Below are 19,779 nucleotides of genomic sequence, written 5' to 3' on the forward strand. Positions count from 1 at the left end.
ACTTGGGAGGTGGTCGCAGCGTCAGTCAAATATCCGATCGGTGATTGGCCGTCAATTTCTGTCCGTCATTTTCACCCCCTCCTAACGTTATACTACCACGTTTTTACTACAGTCACTCAATGTCAAACAAATGAATGAACAATGGTGATGGTCAACTTATCGTTACAACTTATCGTTATTGCGCCTTATTATGTCAATGTAGTGTCAAGACCATGCTTAAAAAGGTTCACAACCTTGGCCTCTGAAAAACAGCACTGTAGTGTGTGTGTGTGTGTGTGTGTGTGTGTGTGTGTCTGTGTGTGTGTGTGTGTGTGTGTGTGTGTGTGTGTGTGTGTGTGTGTGTGTGTGTGTGTGTGTGTGTGCGCGCGCGCGTGTGTGTGTGTGTGAATGGAAGTGAAAAAATGCTTGTTTTTCCAACTTTCCCAATCAGAAACTAAAAAATGTATGTAGGCTATTCGTATATTCTGAAATATGTCAAACAGCAATATCAGGCTATCTTGGCTCAATTGTTGAGTGTCTATGGGATCAACTGAAATAACAATCAATCATGATCCCATAGGCATCCAGGAATTGAGCAAGGGGGGTGCCTTTTTCCAAGCTTTGTCTGGGGGGAGGCCCACAGTCTCAGACTTTGAAAACCCCTGGCCTAGTACAGTTGAATCCCCCCACACTGACATGAGCCCCCCCCCCCCCAATCAAACGTCACTTAATGTCACTATTAGCAGCATCAAGCTTTCAAAACCCAGCGGATCTGATCAAAAGACCCTTCTGCATCGGTGAGTAACTCACTTTGAAATGTCTCTGCATGTCAGAGGACATTTTTATCCTCTAATAGTGCGAGTGTAGAAGTATTCTGATGGTGCACAAGGGTTATAGGACTTTTACTGGACATTTTACATGGCCATTATCCCATAGACACTATCCTATACCCCCCCCCCCCCCCCCCCCCGCATGCCACTTTTAATTTATAATTTGAGATGCAATGTTACACACAGTTGTTTACACACTTCTTTATTCTACTATACGCACATTTTATGTCATTTTTATGTGACACTTGGGTAACCCTTTATTTTACAGGTCCCTAACTACATATGAATACATGGTGTTTATGTAATCTAATTACAAATAGTTCATATAGTTACATAGTTACATTATGAACTATTTGTAATTAGACATGAAGTTACATTTGTAATTACATTGTTCATAGTAGTTTATATGTAGTTACATGGTACCGGACCTGTAAATTGGAGTGAGTCTATTCAACTGTAGTTCATATGTATAGTTACATGGTACCGGTACACATTGGTGTTCATAATGTAGTTCATATGTAGTTAGGTAGCCTACCTGTAAAATAACGGGTTACCGACACTTGCTTTGGCAATGTAAGTATGTTTCCCATGCCAATAAAGGCCCTTTGAATTGAATTGAGAGAGAGAGAAATTGGCAGTGTTATCATCCCGGTTAATCACAAAGTGGATAGTGATCTCCATCCAGCGCCGGGGGGGAGCAGATACCAAGATGGGGAGTGCGCTGGTGGTGACACACAGTGTAACCCCAATGACGCGAGGACAGAAAGGCCAACAAAAGGTCGGAGGCGATTAGATTACCAAGAGCTCTGTTGACATCACCTCCAGCCACATACACGTACTTAATCACAACTTTTCTCTTTCTCTGGGCATTGTTGTCCCTAAAGGTCTCCTGTCTTATCTCTGGCAGCGAGGAGGAGCGGAGGAGGTGAGTTCAGGCCCTTCTCTGCGATGCTGACGGACTCTATAAAAGGGGGAAATCATCCAGAAAGAAAGACAAACTATACTGGAAGACACACTGAGACTGTCATTTTCCAAAGTTCTCGCTCTCATCCTTTCCTCCACCTGCACCATTCTCACCATGTGGAAGGCAGCGCTGTTGACCGTTGGCCTGTTGGTGGCGCTGGTAGGCAGGGTGCAGCCCCAAGAGGGCCACCACGCCTTCTATGGTGTGAAGCTGTGCGGAAGAGAGTTCATACGAGCTGTCATCTTTACCTGCGGAGGCTCTCGCTGGAGGAGGAGCCTTGGGGACTCAGGTGAGACTGTGTGTGTGTGTGTGTGTGTGTGTGTGTGTGTGTGTGTGTGTGTGTGTGTGTGTGTGTGTGTGTGTGTGTGTGTGTGTGTGTGTGTGCGTGCATGTGTGCCTTTTTGTTTAGGCCTATCAAATGAGCATCTTTCTGACTTTCTGTTCAGAAGATCTAGCTCTATGGGAGGATTACAAAAACTTTACAGTAGGATAATCAATGCACCATCTCTTCCCACAGTCAGATTAAAAAACAAAATGTAATGGCAGGAATCAATAGTTTTGAGTTCAGATGAAGCAGCGTTTTGGTCCTGAGCCCTATGTAACTTCCTTTCTAATAGAAGCCAGAGGTCATTTTGGGCTCAGTTGAGGATTGGTATGGTATTGAAGTAGTAGGATTATGCAATGTCTGTGATCTAAAAGATAAGTCGAAAGTTGAAAATGAATTTCATTTCATGTTTTATTTTTTCTACTGTGACGATTTGAGGATTCCCTTGTTTGATGAAATGCAAAGGCAAAAACCTGAGCAATTAATAAGGGACAAAACCAGGTACACTATAGACTACATGAATATAGGAATTATATGAATTATATGAATACAATTGTTAAATAAAAAAAAGATCGGAATTTGTTATTATAAAACCTAAGTTCAAATGTTCACAGTCTTACCTACCCTTTTTTTTATACCAGGTGTCATTGGGGAGAAGGTCTATGATGACCAATGGAACACAGACTCCATCCCTCAACTGAGCAGCAAGCAGCATCCTTCATCGCTCCAAGGCTGGAACGATGAAACAATAGTAGACGCGCCGTCCTCGGCTGCTGAGTTCAGCCGCGTAGGTCGCTCTCCCATCTCAGACGAGGTGCTGGAGGCCCTGCGCAGCACAGACAGGAAGGGACGGGATGTGGTGGTGGGGCTGTCCAATGCCTGCTGCAAGTGGGGCTGCAGCAAGAGCGAAATCAGCTCCCTCTGCTGACCTGAAGAACCACCTTACATCTTCTGACCTGAACCACCTGACATCTTCTGACCTGAACCACCTTACATCTTCTGACCTGAACCACCTTACATCTTCTGACCTGAACCACCTTACATCTTCTGACCTGAACCACCTGACACCTGACAGGGCGGCTTTAGCTCAGGAGGTAGAGCGGGTCGGCCAATGACGCAAGGGTTGGCGGTTCGATCCCCGCTCCCTCCCAGCTGCTGTCGCTGTGTCCTTGGGCAAGACACTTAACCCTCCTTGCTCCCAATGGTGTGTAGGCACCCTGCGTGGCAGCCTGCCGCCATCGGTGTATGAATGGGTGAATGTAGACTATCTACTCATTGTAAAGCGCTTTGGATAAAAGCGCTATATAAATGCAGACCATTTACCATTTACCATTTACATCTTCTGACCTGAACCACCTTACATCTTCTGACCTGAACCACCTCACATCTTCTGACCTGAACCACCTTACATCTTCTGACCTGAACCACCTTACATCTTCTGACCTGAACCACCTCACATCTGAACCACCTCACATCTTCTGACCTGAACCACCTTACATCTTCTGACCTGAACCACCTCACATCTTCTGACCTGAACCACCTTACATCTTCTGACCTGAACCACCTTACATCTTCTGACCTGAACCACCTCACATCTTCTGACCTGAACCACCTTACATCTTCTGACCTGAACCACCTTACATCTTCTGACCTGAACCACCTCACATCTTCTGACCTGAACCACCTTACATCTTCTCTTCTCAATCGCCCCCTGTGCAGAACTCAGTTCTTTTCACCCATGAACCCTCCCATCTCTCAGTTAGACTTGCCATTCCTTGTCCTCTCCACATCCCTTCACTCATCATCCGTATGTTAACTGTCACACAGGAATGTCCTAGTCTGTGCTCAACATCAGATTTGTTTAATATGATTATCAAGAACATTATGTGATAGTTTAATAAAGCTGTGTGTGGAAGTCCGTTTTCTGTCTGTATCAACCAGGTATCAACCTACTAATATTATACTAAAATGCTGGTAAACATTTTCACTTTTTATTTACAAGTACATTTCTGACAAGACTTCAAAATCCTATCCTACTACTATAATTGGAGAGCTGTGTGCGTGTGGAGTTGCAAGGCGCACCGTTGCCCCGATTGCCTCCCAATTTTGCCGAAACACTTTTCAGGGTCTGGCATGAATCTGGTGCAGGGGGGAAAAAACTAGGGGAAGGGCGGGTCCAGCAGGATATGGCCCTCTTCATCTCCACCTTCCACAAATACTCTGGAAAGGGGGGGGCCTGACTAAAGCAGAGCTGAAGGAACTGCTTGAGAAATAACTGGGAGAGATGCTGGGGCTGAGTGACTCTCTGACCTCTGTAGATTCACACATTATTAGCCTACCTACAGTGTAGAGTGTAGACAAGTTGTTATAATAATACTCAAGGAGCATTCTCTTATTTTGTGTTGCTCTAACTCCACCTAGTGGCAGAATCAATCATTGTGATCTCAATATCAGTCAAAATAATCGTGATTATGATTTTTGCCGTAATCCAGCACTATGCCTATGGTCTGAGAGGTATGCCTATAAATGACTGTGATGAATGACTGTGATGAATGACTGACTACCTCAACTTGCTAGTGTTTGCACATGTGTCACCATTTACATTTTTTTTTAAATGTATTGTCTGTATGCCTGTATGTACTGCAGCATTGTATGTAGTCTTCTACTCCAAGACAAATTTCTCCCACGGGAGACAAATAAAGTGAACCTTGACCTTGGCAAACACCCTCGACTGATGATGTCATACCCACTGATGATGTCATGTAACACAATCATCGAGTGGCCCAGTGGTGACTACTATGGTGTCCCACTGATGGTGTCGCACTGATGATGTCATAGTGACATAGACATCACTGATGATGTCACATATTATGTCATCAGTGATGTCACTTAAGCCATTGTGATGTCATCAGTGATTTATGACAGACACTGATAGGCTGATGATGATGATGTCTGTCTGCACTGCTTACTTCTCACGTGGATGTGATTTTTCTTTTGTGAGTGGTTATCATTGTACCTCCAATACACTGATTTATATTAATCTTCTTTGAATTGTCACTCTGATTATTGCTTTGATTATTTGTTTGCATTCTGCTTGGTGGTTCAGATTGATGCTATGTGGGTTCATGGCAGTGTAAAAACCTTAAATGTTAAAATTATCAGACTAAACTCGGGCTGGCACCCCAAAAACAATCTGCTACAGAAAGATGTGTATTATTGTTTGTTTATTAACTGGCCTGTCATTTTTGCAAAAATGGCCACCGGCTAAAGCAAGCTGAGTATCCCTGATTTATGACATCACTGATGATGTATGTCATAATGTCTTGACATTACGAGTAGGTATGAAATCATCAGTGATTTATGACATCACGGATGACCTCACAATGTAAGCATAAGTGACATCATCAACATGTCATTGTGGCACTGAGAGTTTTGTTAAGAAGACTGAAGACAGCTGTGCAAGCAGACAGACAGGAGAGTCCAACATGGAGGACATGTTCATTAAACCAGGTAACCAGGAGCGGGGTTGGAATGACCCGCCTCAGTTCTCATACGCCCTCCAGACGGCCCAGGGGCTGAGGAAGAGCCTCCTCACCAGGAGAGACCCTCAAGCAGCTGCCTCAGGTCTGGGAACCCCGCCACCTGCCCTTCCCTCCTCCATCCCTCTGGCTCCGCCCCCATGTGGGGCAGCTCCACCCCATCCTCCTCCCTGTATGGCCACACCTTCTCCCTTCTCCCTCACAGCGGAATCTCAGAGAGACCCTGGCAGCAACCAATCAGAGAATGAACCTGACGTGGAGGCCGTGGTCTCCGTGCTGAACTGGGCACTGAGTGGCTGTCGCCAAGCTGTTCCAGCTCATGTGTGTAACGAAGTGGAGAAGAGGCTTCGTCTGCTGGAGGTCAACTGGAGCTCTGGAAGACTCTCGCTGCCAGTCAGACGACGAATGAACAACCTCACAGTAGAGTTGAAGTCTGGTCAGTGGGACTCTGCCGATGAGATCCATCGCTCTCTGATGGTGGACCATGTGACGGAGGTCAGCCAATGGATCGTGGGCGTCAAGCGACTCATTGCAGAGACCCGGAAGCTCAGCCCAGAGCTGTTAGATCCAATCCAGAAGTCGTTAGATCCGGTCCAGGACCCCTCAGATCTGGTCCAGACATCTGTCGGTCTTGACTCTGGCCCCAATCTCAAACCAGCCCCTAAGTCTTGGTTCACACCAGAAGCATGGTGAAACTACTCAAATTAGCGTGGAGGATGCCCCCTCAACTTACAAATCGATCGCAAAAAAAGATTGTTAAAATATCGTATCGTATCGTTATCGTGAACCCAATATCGTGTATCATATCGTATCGTGAACTGAGTGTATTGTGACACCCCTACTAATTAGTATATGTTCTCAAAACTTGGTGGCCGCCCTTAAATTTGTTTTACATTGGAGCTACAATATTGAAAGAAATCCCCTTAAAATTGGTGAACTTTCACACAATAAATGCTTCTTTCCTGGTCTTTAATCTATAAACATTTTTCACCCCACAGGTCCTACATCTGGAACAATAGAGACATAATAAACAAAATCATTATGATGATGAGAATTTATCTGGATAATCAGCTTCTCTACTCTAGTGGTTCATTAATGTCGGTGATATAGGCTTACGAGCATTATTTCAAAAAGATGTAGGCCTACAGTAGTCTGTCCCAAATGTAGTCTCCTACTGGAATAACATTACTCCAGGCCTTATGGGCCTACTGGAAAGAAATGTGGGGCCTGCCGTCTATCTGATTATGGTAAAATAAATATATTTCAAAATGACTCATCGTTACCCACCAAGGCTTCTACAAAGATATAAAAAGGACATTGAAGTGAACTGTTCATTGTGTCAATCCATAGCAGAAGACTTACATAATATATTTTGGTAATTTGCTCCTGTACTTTTTGGTAAGATGTCTGTACTAGTAGCCTATTGTTTCCCTTGATATTGATTCTGGCTTTTCCCTTCAAATGAAGATGTATTGTTTGGCTTCTTTTCTTACACGAATTCCTCAAAAAATAAATCAATACTATGTCATCAATTTGATTCTACTACTTGCCTAATCACATATTCATAATCAACATTTTCCAACCATTGACAAGTTTTCAACAAAAAGTCCCATTACCATCTCCTTGGTACAGTGCTCGGTATTGGGTAGGGGACGGTCGGTACCCAGTCGTCCCAGTACGGAAGCCGAATGTGGTCAGGTCATACTGTTCAACCGGCTTGATTTGCAATGCATGCAATCTCTTGTCACATACCAGCTACTAGCATAGCTTGTTAATTGTTGTAACGTTAGCCAGCCATATAGTTCTGCTGAGATCAGAGCTTTGTATTTAGATTGCACTTCTAGTTCAATTAATGTTCGTTGTTACGGCAAAACAATCTATATAGGACTATAACGCTAGATCTGACAAATCTGTGTGACCAGGTAAAAACCTTTGGCGGTACTTTCAACATGAAGCTAGCTAGCAACGCTAATGATAGCTGCCGTGGATGATGTGATGTGAATGTTAATGTGTTCATTTTGCTTTGCTACTTCGATTAACAACACATGTCGACTCAGTGGCGCGAGGTCCAACTAGTTAACTTGAGAGCGATTTGCAGTTGTTTTCTGTTTGAGCCTGTGACTTACGTGATGTTAACCGTAACGTTAACTAGCATAGGGACGCTAGCTTGCTAGCTGAATGTGCCAGACATTTGCGCCTGTATTCAGAGCAGATGAGGCCGTCTGGGCCCTATGTTCAAAAGGCTGATTGTGTCACGTTTGCTAGTTTTGGTATGGCTAATGATAACAGTAACAGAAACGTTATTGATATTGAAAAGCAGTTACTTTAAACCGGTAGAGCAGCAATCAACTAACGCTATCTTCCGAAATGGACAAAAGGCATTGTTGACAAACCTTTTCTGCTTGCACTGCAATGTTTTGCCACATGGTAACGTTAGGTAAACATTGACAATAACGTTAACGTTAATAACTGTTAATAACAGTCTGTCTGATTCAGGTAGCTAGACATCTCTGACATTGGCTAACGTTGAGCGAGGGGTTGTTACCACTAGCGATTTCTAGCTGTTAGCTCCATAGTGTTATTGTGCTTCCACTTAAACCATTTAATCGTGTGTGTGTGTGTGTGTGTGTGTGTGTGTGTGTGTGTGTGTGTGTTATAGGATGGAGTGGCAGCCAGATGAACAGGGTCTGCAGCAAGTGCTTCAGCTACTCAAGGATTCTCAGTCCCCAAACACTGCAACACAGAGAGCAGTGCAGGAAGTATCCTACTGTACAGCGCTGTGAGACTGAGTCTGAATGACACTGGAGCTTTTTGCTGGTTTGACCCAGCAGGGGAGTGAAGAATGTGATTATGCTTCCTTTGTGTCAGAGCATAAAACAATGAAAACTTTTTTCAAACCACCTTTGAGTGTTGCCATATATGCAGCATGTATGAAATGGGTTTGGAGCTGATGTGTTTGTCTGTGAATGTGTGTGAACGCACACTGCCTGTATGTCGGACAGGATCACAACGGATGGGGTGTGTGAGCTTTTCTATTTGCGTACGGTTTGTTGAATTCCTTAATAGAGCCTGTAGAAACTGGAGCAACTTAACCAGTTTCCAGACTTCAACAACTATCTCATCTTTGTCCTCACAAGCCTCAAATCTGAAGGTATGTATGTGCTGGGTATCTGAGGGTACAGTGGAACCGAATTGCCGTTTAGTCCTTGCTCTAATGCTTGTATCATACAAAAAAATCTCTATCCACCTCCTATTTCCCACGCGGTATTGCTGACTCCTTCTGGATGTGTCTCTGTGCTGCCTTCCCTCCCCCAGATGAGCCCACTCGCTCTCTGAGCGGTCTGATACTGAAGAATAACGTGAAAGCTCACTACCAGAACTTCCCTCCCACCGTGGCTGACTTCATCAAACGGGAATGTCTCAACAACATCGGAGACCCTTCACCACTTATCAGAGCTACAATCGGTGGGTATTTGAGAGAGAGAGAGAGAGAGATGGAGCTAAAAGGGGGTTTCAGCCACTGTGAGTCACAGTATGTAGGCGATATGGGGTAGTGTAAGAACGAGAGCTATATTTTTCAAGAAGAAGCTTTAAAGTCGAAGTGAACCGGAACGGAATCCACCAGCGCGAGAGCCGGGCGCTGAAAACGAATTGAGAGGCGGACCATATACGGTACGTGTCGATGATTTGATTTGACAATTTTGAGGACTGGCTTTGGCATTGGCCAATCCTGGCGTGTTCCACCCCCAAATCGAGTGGGATTCAGCCTGTTGTCGTGCTACGCGAGTGGGATCCGCAGAGTACCAGGGAGCCAGCTGCTTCGTGCGGAGCGAGCGGACAATCCGATCCATAGGTGCTGCCCGCCCGCCTGGAATCTCCGAGAGACGACCCCTGACAGCCAGGGAGGCTGTCGGGCTCGGAGGCGCGCGCCATTATCGCCAGTTACATTTCTTTGCATTCTTAGACATTACCGTTTGATTTAGTTTGCATAATTGCTGAAGTTAGTAGTTAGTTTATGGGCTAGAAACTCTGCCAGATGACAGGCACCAGGTGCCATTTTCCCCTTCATTTGGAAGAGAAAATTATCCTGAAATGAAGATTTGATTGACAGCTGCATGTCGTGAAATTATTGGTTGAAATGGGGTATAAATTTGATAGTACTAGGTGACGTCAGCAAACTATAAATTATGTTATCAATGAAATCTTGAAAAACGAACTTTTGATGTGAAAAAGTGTGAAAAACTAAAGAAATTAGATTGTTGTGATTTGTTTTGCATACATTATTAAATAGGTGCACTGCATACCCAGGTATTTGAACTAAAAGAAAAGAAAAGTCATTCTTGGGTTCAGTTCGACTTTAAACTTCATTGAATGTGATGGTGATGAGCTATCAGCTACTCTTTAGTTTCATAGCCTGATTATTATTGTGTGTGCCCTTTTTTCTTGGTTGCAACAACAAGGTATCCTGATCACGACCATATCTTCTAAAGGCGAGCTGCAGACCTGGCCTGAACTGTTGCCTCAGCTCTGCAACCTGCTCAACTCCGAGGATTACAACACCTGTGAGGTCAGACGAGGCTTTTGAATGATTACGTCATGCTCAGTGTTAGTTTAGGTTTAGGTTTAGGTTTTATTTATTCGCACAGTAGAAACAAAACAAAGGCATTATTATGACAGTTCAAATGACAAGTCAGATGAGATATTTACAGAGCTAAAATACAGACAGGAGTACTGTGCAGGAGGAGGCAAAGAAAACCCAGAGGGCTTATAAGGCGCACTCCACCTCATTTAACAGTTCAAATGTTTATACATACACAATAACAAATTAAAAAGAAGAAGGAGAAATAGAGCAAGATACAGAAGAAGAAAGATTTTTATGTATTTTCAGAAGTAATTAAGAGTTCCTTAAGGGCTTTTTTATAAATTCTTAGAGAAGGTTTTTCAGCTAGAAAGAAAAATTCATTCCATAGTTTTACTCCTCTAAATTTAATGGAGAATTGGCCTCTAGAGGAAAGAAATTTAGGGAGATGAAGATGTGCAGATTGGCGGGTTGAGTATGAGTGGGATAATGAGTTAAGTTTAAAGTAGGACTTGAAATGATCAGGGATCTTTCCTTCACTTGATTGGATCTTATAGATAAAAGTACATATTTGGAAAATATTAATTTGATAAATGTTTAAAATCTGCAGCTTCTGAAATAGAGGGCTGGATGCAGCACAAGGTTCGGATCGAGAAGCGATCCTAACGAATCGTTTTTGAAGGATGAGTGATTTGTGAAGACTAGTGGGAAATGTACTAGCCCAGACTAGATTGCAGTAGGAGAGATATGGGTAGATGAGGCTATAATACAGAGTGAGAAGAGTGCTAGTGGTGATAAGGTGGCTAATTTTTCTAATAATCCCAATAGATTTATTGATTTTTTTTATTTACCCAGTCAATTTGTTCATTCCAGGACAAGTTTTCGTCAACATAGACTCCAAGGAACCGTGTTGATGATACTGATGATACTGTTGAGTTATGCTGCATGATCGATGTATGTCTGGTTTTTCCTCGTCTTTTAACTCTGCTCTTTCTGTGTACGTGGGGTGTGCCCTTCAGGGCTCTTTCGGAGCCCTGCAGAAGATCTGTGAGGATTCATCAGAGCTGCTGGACAGCGATGCTCTGAACAGACCTCTCAACGTCATGATCCCCAAGTTCCTCCAGTTCTTCAAACACTGCAGCCCCAAGATCAGGTCAGTGAAAAAGCGCCAGTCTGTCGCTTTTTTTTTGTCTCTCCTCCTCAACCTCCCCCCTCCTGTGTCCCCCTGTTAAAAGAGTCTTTTAGATCCCATCTGTTTGTCTTTCTCTCAGGTCCCATGCTATAGCGTGTGTGAACCAGTTTATCATTGGTCGAGCTCAGGCTCTGATGGATAACATTGACACCTTCATCGAGGTGAGAGACGACCTGTCACCTGCCCTTAAGCGCCACACGCTTTTGACTTGGTTGAGCCTTCCATTGTTTTCAAGGTTCAAGGTGGTTTCTGTGTGTTGTGTCAGGAGTGAGGAGTCACCTCTGTATTAACTGTCATTTCCTTTTCCTCTCTCCCTCCAACGTCTTGTCTCCCCCCCCCCCCCCCCCCTCCATTTGTTGACCCCACCCTATCCTTTCCTCAATCCCTACCCTCTGCCATCCATTCCCTTTACCTCTCCCTTCTTCTCTCCTTGTCTCTCTCCCGTCCAGAGTCTGTTTGCGCTGGCCGGAGACGAGGACTGCGAGGTGCGTAAGAACGTGTGCAGGGCTCTGGTCATGCTGCTGGAGGTCCGCATCGACCGTCTCATCCCACACATGCACAGCATCATCCAGGTGAGGATAAAATGTGCCCCTTGTTGTGACCATACCACCTTAGAGGGCTGACGCATTTAGTGCATTCCTTTATAACCGGGGACTGGTAATCTTACGACTTCAAAGGTCATCATGAGCTGAGCGGTGACGTCATCAGAGCTGGTATTTCCCATTCCAAACTCGTAGGAGTCTCAGCAGCCCCCCAACCTCAAAAATCCAAGATGGCTGCGCCGCGCAACAACAGTAGTAGTAATCGTAGTAATATTGTTTAGCACTTCTGTTTTGTTTGCGTCTCATTAAATCAGCGGTACACACAGCACTGCCTAACTTCTATCTGTGTGGACATGAGGCTGCAGTGTTTGTATGCGCAAAATGCCACGAAATGCCATGTTGTCAATTGTTATTGCTAACGCTAGCGACTGGATCTGACCAATGAACAGTGAACTTCCCAGCTCAAGTTGTCTGCAAATGGAACGCTAACAAAACGGATGTGATGTCATTTAGCCTCCACATCCCAGTTATTTTGCGATAAAGGAACGCACGAATAGAGTCGATTGATCGGCGGCTGTAGCAGCCCTAGTATTTGCGGTGTGTTGCTGCGCCATTGGCACTAGTTGGCTTTGTCTGCGTCTTTTCCGGCAGATTCGACATGTTGAATCAGCGTTGGGCCGTCGGTGAGAGAAATCACTCTCATTGGCTGGTAGCAAAGGAGTGCAGGAGAAGGGAGGGCACACACAAAACGCTCTGCTCACTTTCCAACTTTATCTCATCTGATCATTCCAATACATGGATATTTTCACAACGAAGTCCCTTGAGCCTCTCGCTGCATCATATCACCCATTGAGTACGATTATTCCTCATTTGCCTTCCTTATTAAGACCAGACAAGGGCTGACATACGCCAGTGCCATTTGCAACTTTTTATCAGACATATTCTCGATTAGAACTAGCTATATTACGAAACCGTTTACAGTGTTTCCCCTAGAATTTTTTTCAGGCCTGATGGTACCAACCGAAAACGAAACCTAAACCGGCGCGGCGTCTGGTTCAGGCTTCAGTCAGATGGCGCAACAGGCGGTCTGCAATTTATATTTGCTTTAAAATTTTGGTTCACTCGGTATATTCAAGACTTAAAACAAAGTGAACACATGGAGAGGATGACTTAAAAAAGTGCAGTTATTGCAATGCTGAATAAATAAGCTGTGTAACTTATTGCAAAGCATTACAGGGTTGCAGACTCACAGGCTCCCAAAAGCAAATACGTATTGATTTGAATGAATGAATATTTGGCGTTATTTAGTGCTGTTATAAATTATATATTACGGTCAACACCAATATACGTTTTGTTGTTGTAATATGCCATAAAGGTTTGTATTGAAATTTAGATTTTTTTTTCTTTATTTGTACCAGAAACACTGGTTTAAGTGTTGAGCCAAATAAAATGGTAGGCAAAGTCGCAAACGCTGCTTTGTGTCATGCACCAGGTCTCACGCAGGTGCAGAACGTACGTGCTAGTTTACCGTCGGCTGTAGTATTCGCGGTGTGTTCAAGTGCAACTTTTTGCCTCCGAAAACAAATGTAACTGACGGCACGGTGGCTCAGTGGTTAACACTGTTGCCTCACAGCAAGAAGGTCCCGGGTTCGAACCCCGGTCCGTCCCAGGTCCTTTCTGTGTGGAGTTTGCATGTTCTCCGGTTTCCTCCCACCATCAAGAAAGACATGTATGTTAGGGTTAATACTCCTGTTAAAACTGCTGTTGATTTTGAAGAAGGCCGGACGGCCGAAACGTCATCATTAAAAGTATGCATATGGAGCCAGAGTGTGCGACACTTTCTTTCATTTAAGGGTTAATACTCCTGTCAGTGCCCCTGACCAAGGTACTGGCAAAAGAACTGGAGTTGGTCCCCGGGCGCTGCACTGCGGCTGCCCACTGCGGCTGCCCACTGCTCCTAGTTCTAGGAAGGTTCCTAGTAGAGGATGGGTCAAATGCAGAGGATGAATTTCCCCAAGGGGATAAATAAAGGATAACTTAACTTAACTTAACTGTCTGCCTTTGTCCCGCTAGTCATTTCAAGTGTTCTCGGTGTGCGTAGCCCTTGGCTTGAACCAGACATCACCTCTTTGTTTCCCACCAGTACATGCTGCAGCGGACCCAGGACCCGGATGAGAACGTGGCTCTGGAGGCCTGTGAGTTCTGGCTCACCCTGGCTGAACAGCCCATCTGTAAAGAGGCGCTGGCTGGCCACTTGGTCCAGTAAGTGCTCACATGCCAACACAAACCTGCTTCAAGTGATAGAAAAGTCAAGTTTGTCTCTTGTAAAAAAATACTTTTGTAGAGTAGAAGGGGAGCAAACTTTAAAAGTCTTTTTGTTTAAAATGGCTTCCCATTTGTTTCTAAAATCAATGTTGTCCATGCCAAAGGATGGGAATTTTTTCATTCTCAATCCACGCGGAATCATCTATTTCCTCCATCAGATAGTGCAATGCATCGCAGTTCAAATTTTTTCTATTTTTCCAATAATCTTTTAAGATAAAACAAATAATTCCGAAATGTCAGCTCTGGGCATCTGGGTAGTGTAGCGGTAAATTCCCTGCCTACCAACGCGGGTTGCAGGTTCGTATCCACGTGTTACCCCCGGCTTGGTCGGGCCTCCATACAGGCACGTGCCTGTTGGCTGTGCCTGAGGGTGGGAAGCCAAATTGGGGGTATGTGTCCTGGTCGCTGCACTAGCACCTCGTCTGGTCGGGGTGGGAAGGGAACTGGTGGGAATAGCGTGACCCTCCCACGTGCTATGTCCTACAGGTGAAGCTCCCCCTGTCAGGTGAAAAGAAGCGGCTGGCTACTGCGCATGTGTCGGAGGAAGCATGGTGCTAGTCTCCGTTCTCCCCAGATTGGCAGAGGGTGGAACAGCGACCGGGGGGGGGGGGGGGGATGTCAGCTCCCTGCCATCAACCTGCTTCAGTTGATAGCAGGGAGGTGGACACGGGGAAATCAAGTGTTGTGCGAATTTCACCCCGGTAGTAATGTGGTTATTTTTTCTCTCGCTTCCCAGACTGATCCCTACCTTGGTGAATGGGATGAAGTATTCTGAGATTGACATTATCCTTCTGAAGGTGAGTCCACCAATTCTGCACCCTGAAACGGTCTTCTGGGACAAATCAAACCCAAGGATACCACACACACACACAACACGCGCACGCACACACGCGCACGCACACACAAACACAAAACACACACTCACACTCACACAGCCTTCAACTTCATTGTTCCAAGATAAGTTTGCTTTTCTGCCAGGGTTTAAAACACTCATAAGAACACATGAAACAACTTATCGTAATAGGCGTCACATGAAAAAAAAACATACTGAAGTATTAAAAGTATTTCAGTAAGTCCAAGTCCATATACAGTATAAAGTGCTTCAATATAAAGTGTCCCAGTTCATGTCACCTCTTCTTATGTTGTATTTGTCCCTCTGTCCTTTGGTGTCTTCACTCTGTTCTCCAGGGTGACGTGGAGGAGGAGGATGAGACTGTCCCAGACAGCGAGCAGGACATCAAGCCACGCTTCCACAAGTCCCGCACCGTCACCCTGCAGCACGAGGGCGGGGAGGGCGAGGAGGGGGAGGACATCGATGACGACGACGACGATGACGACGACACGCTCTCCGACTGGAATCTACGTACGTTACGAATGTGGTGGCTCGAATAATCGCCTGTGTTGGGCCAAGGGGGCAATTCAGGCTTCTACATGTTCCATTTGAACACCGTCAAAACATGTCCTTGATGTTTTGTTCAGTATACTTACTGTCATACTACAATACAACAACTATAGGGCTCAACAGTCACGTAACGCTTCCGTGACGTCAGTGTTGCGGAAGAGTATTTCCTGTTCATATTCTGCAGTGTTGTTGATTATTAGCCATAATGGCGTAACCACCCAAGGTAGACTTACCACAGGTCTTCCAGTGGTGAAACGATGGTATATCGTCTGTAGAAGCCACACATCTGTAAGATATCATCCTTGTTTATTTCAAAACATTTTTTATTCAATGTCATGGAGAAGTATTACACTACCCACAATTCAACAATGTAATATTCGCATCTTTGATTGGTAGAGCACGCTGGGCCCTGCACTCATTTCTCTCTGGCTCTCCTCTCTCTGGCTACTGGCTAGGCTACTACGAACTAGGTCATAACTTCCGGAGTAAAGGGCTAAAACCGCCACTGAGTGACTGAAACCATTATTAACCGTTAACCACTGCAAGTCAAGCTGCTTCCAGCGTTATGCATCGGATTGAGATCGCTTTGCCGGTTCGTTCACGTTAATGCACCGAAATGCGTCTATATACGATAGCGTAGCCCTGTAATGGCGCCGGTCAAGACCGCTGGTCCCACCCACTGCACTGCCGCTCAGAGTACTTTCCCATTGGCTGAAACGCTCTGTCACTCAATCATACGCTAATCTGATTGGCCAGAAATGCTGGAATGGCTTATGGAATGAGTAGTTTCTTCACTCTTATGATATAATATGTACACAGTCTTGTGCCCAGCACTTTCGCCCGGTTTTTTCAACTCTGAATCAAATGTTTTATGTTCACGATTCTCTTGAATCGTTGGCTTGGTTGCTGGCTTAAGACTCTTAGATAAGGATTTTTCTAAATGTGATTGAGAAAAATGAATGGGAAAGGGATAGATAGATAGATAGATAGATAGATAGATAGATAGATAGATAGATAGATAGAGTACTTTATTTATCCCCGGAGGGAACACTGACGTCTGACTGTTGAGCTCGATAACAACACTGTAACAGCTATCTCCATCTAGAAATCTGATGAATGAATGAATGAAAGTTTTATTTTCGTGTCAGGACAATTCCTTGACCCATCTCATATGGGATTATCAGACACATCAATTTAATATTTTTTTCGCATGAGAACGTAACATTCCAAATACTGTATGTGACCAGTTTATCAGAATAACGCTTATTTGGACATTTTTAACGAGCAGCGAGTACTGAGAGCGCTGGCTGTGCTGCTGACCGGTCGGACTAGCTAGTATTTGTCAACCCCTACTGTACTGGCAGTGAGAAAACACTGTCGACGTGCTTTTGTAACTAACGTTAAATGCCGACCAGGTACAGCCATCGGCTCCTCGCAGCAGTAACGCTATGAGCATGTAACTGAAGTTGGCCGCAGTGTAGCTGCTGAATGTTGCCAAACTTCATCCATAGTTTACAACGCAACCGGCCGGCCGGCTAACGCTGAACCGGGAAGAACAAATACAATTGCGTCCGACACGGAAGAGAAAAAAGTGGGCGTGGCAACATAAGGCGAATAGAATGAAACGGATTTCATTCTCCACTTCATTCAACTCACAGTATTCACAGATTCTTTCATCCTCAACGACCTCTATCTTCCTGTTTCAATGTGTAAAGGCCGAATGCCACATCTTATCTGTGCACAGAGTGACCTCTTACTTTTAGACAATTATACAAAACATATTTTTCAATTTTTTTAAAATAAACAATACGTTCTTAGTTTTGGCTTCTGCCAAATTTCTTCGGCCCAAGACTGTAGGCACTGTAGGCAGGTAAGTCCTCCACATTCACAAACACTCTTTGAAAATAATTTTTTTCAAGACCACACTCCTGTAGTACCGTAAATCAAAAATTTCAGATAGCCATTCCCCTTCAACAGACAGATCCCAATATAAAACGTAGCTACCCTGTTGGTTGGTAAATCCAGCAGCCTGATAATGGAATGGCTTACAATGCATACTTATATGTCTAGGCACGTATTTGTACATTTGTTCTTTCATCTTATACAACGGATATGGAAAGTGAAGATACTGTATGTTTGTCTTTTTCGTCTTGTATTATTTGTTGTATTATTGCCAATGTTTTTGGCTGTTTTGAGAATTTATTGTACACATTTGTTTTAGTGTATTATTTGGTACCCACTATTTGTCGTATTCTTATCTGCACCTTAGTAGTAGAGTAGTAGAGAATCTTTATTTATCCCCCTTGGGGCAATTCATATGCAGCATAAAAAATGTAATTTAAAAACATACAGACATGAAACAGTAAAAAGTAGGGATGGGCATTTCTAGCAAAAACACTATTCGAAATTCGCTGGCCAAAGTCGACTTTTAATCGAAATTCGAAAAAAAAAAAAAAAATCGAATCGAAGTCGAATCGCTTGGTTTGAGCAAGTAAAACAATTTTTATACGCATTTTAAGCAAGGTTTATGGAAAAATGAATGGCGGATGAAATCCCATGAAGAGGGAGAGGTTGCTTATAAAAATTGTTTTACTTGCTCAAACCAAGCGATTCGACTATACTTAGAATCAGGGGAGACAATGCAACATGTCACTCACCAAAAAAAAAAAATCAATAAACGAATTTCGACTTTCAATAATAAAAGTCGACCTTGATAATAACAACGATTATTCGAAAATTCGAAATTCGATGCCCATCCCTAGTAAAAAGTAGGGATGTCTTAAAACATAGTACATTTAAAAGGACACGAAACCATGTAAATTAAAACAGAAAAGGGGACATGAAGTAGGCTACTATTCAATTCAACAATTCAGACAGCGAATAGCCTCAGGAACAAAAGAATGGCTGTATCTGTTCCTGCAACAGCGGGGCATCCTATACCTGCGCCCAGAAGGAAGGAGGGAAAACTCAGGGTAAAGAGGGTGCTGAGGGTCACGCAGGACACCCTGAGCCTTCTTAAGAACCCTCTTCTTATATACAGTAGAAGACAGAGGTCATTCAAGTTACAGCCGGTGATTTTGGAGCTTGTGCTGACAATTTTCTTTAGCATGTTCTTGTTTGTCAGGTTTATGTTCCCAAACCAAGAAATAAATGCAAAGGTGAGGACTGACTCAATACAAGAAGAATAGAACATTTTCAAAAGTGACTTGTCTACGTTAAAACTTCTTAGCTTCCTTAAAAAGAACAAGCGCTGATGGCTTTTCTTTAGAATTGCCTTCACATTAGGCTCAAAACTCAGTTTGTCGTCCAGAATTGTCCCCAGATATTTGTACTGGCTGACCACTTCTACCTGTTTCCCATTTATAAGGGTAGGTGATGGGGGGACGGGAGCCTGTCTGCGAAAGTCGATTGACATTTATTTTGTTTTTGACACATTAAGTTTAACAACAATAGCGATAGCGATAGCCCCCCGTCTTCTGCTGTGACGGGCCAATTTCTCTGGGGTGATCGTTAAAGTTCGAATTGAATTTAATCTCATTTAAAGCTGAGTAATGCATCTGTCGTGCCATCTGATGCTGAGTGCTGCCCCCTGCAGGGAAGTGTTGGTATCTGTCGTGACGTCTGATGCCGAGTGCTTTGCCCCCTGCAGGGAAGTGTTCGGCTGCAGCCCTGGACGTGCTGGCTAATGTGTTCCGCGACGACCTGCTCCCCCATCTCCTGCCCCTGCTCAAAGGCCTGCTCTTCCACCCTGACTGGGTCATCAAGGAGTCTGGCATCCTGGTGCTGGGGGCTATCGCTGAGGGTGAGACATTTAGGCACACTGGCTGCTTCTAAAGTATTGTCCTCTCAAACGTGACTTCATCTTTCATCCAAGTCTAAAGTGAAAAATGATTGCCGTTAACTACGTCCAATGCTAATATTGACTATTTTTGCAATTTAATGAGTCTGTACAGACATGGATTGTCAACTGCAACTTGACTTGTTGTAGAGGCATACAACCGTGAGGCGCTTATCTCTAGTTTTGTATTATTTAGCATGTATAGTTGTAACTTTCTCTTGTCCTCTCTCCCCCCCCCAGGCTGTATGCAGGGCATGGTACCTT

The 19,779-nt window shown here is 44.2% G+C and overlaps 3 protein-coding genes across 3 annotated transcripts in view; all 3 read left to right on the forward strand.

Annotated features, from left to right (window-relative positions):
• Positions 1–1,887: 1,887 nt before the first annotated feature.
• rln3b (relaxin 3b) lies at positions 1,888–3,026 on the forward strand (the record flags this gene model as incomplete). The annotated part of the gene is made up of 2 exons (XM_083656158.1): positions 1,888–2,062; positions 2,740–3,026. The coding sequence occupies 2 exons, from the start codon at positions 1,888–1,890 to the stop codon at positions 3,024–3,026; spliced, it is 462 nt and encodes a 153-aa protein (XP_083512284.1).
• A 2,557-nt stretch (positions 3,027–5,583) lies between these two features.
• LOC310793463 (steroid receptor RNA activator 1-like) lies at positions 5,584–6,330 on the forward strand (the record flags this gene model as incomplete). Its single annotated transcript, XM_083655269.1, has 1 exon — positions 5,584–6,330. One exon carries the CDS (start codon positions 5,584–5,586, stop codon positions 6,328–6,330), a length of 747 nt encoding a protein of 248 aa, XP_083511395.1.
• Positions 6,331–7,458: 1,128 nt separating this feature from the next.
• The window catches only part of tnpo2b (transportin 2b), a 26,672-nt gene continuing 14,351 nt past the window's right edge, over positions 7,459–19,779 (forward strand). Inside the window, exons 1-13 of the mRNA XM_083656292.1 lie at positions 7,459–7,559; positions 8,297–8,396; positions 8,713–8,788; positions 8,953–9,102; positions 10,098–10,204; positions 11,236–11,369; positions 11,488–11,569; positions 11,858–11,980; positions 14,094–14,212; positions 15,012–15,072; positions 15,464–15,638; positions 19,327–19,479; positions 19,756–19,779. The exon at positions 19,756–19,779 is cut by the window's right edge and continues 202 nt beyond it. Coding sequence (XP_083512418.1) covers positions 8,298–8,396; positions 8,713–8,788; positions 8,953–9,102; positions 10,098–10,204; positions 11,236–11,369; positions 11,488–11,569; positions 11,858–11,980; positions 14,094–14,212; positions 15,012–15,072; positions 15,464–15,638; positions 19,327–19,479; positions 19,756–19,779 — 1,303 coding nt within the window. The 5' untranslated portion in view covers positions 7,459–7,559; position 8,297. The remainder of the gene's footprint in view (positions 7,560–8,296; positions 8,397–8,712; positions 8,789–8,952; positions 9,103–10,097; positions 10,205–11,235; positions 11,370–11,487; positions 11,570–11,857; positions 11,981–14,093; positions 14,213–15,011; positions 15,073–15,463; positions 15,639–19,326; positions 19,480–19,755) is intronic.

This window comes from Poromitra crassiceps (genome assembly GCF_964638095.1).
Source record: "Poromitra crassiceps genome assembly, chromosome: 19".
In the NCBI taxonomy this organism is placed as follows: Eukaryota; Metazoa; Chordata; class Actinopteri; order Beryciformes; family Melamphaidae; genus Poromitra; species Poromitra crassiceps.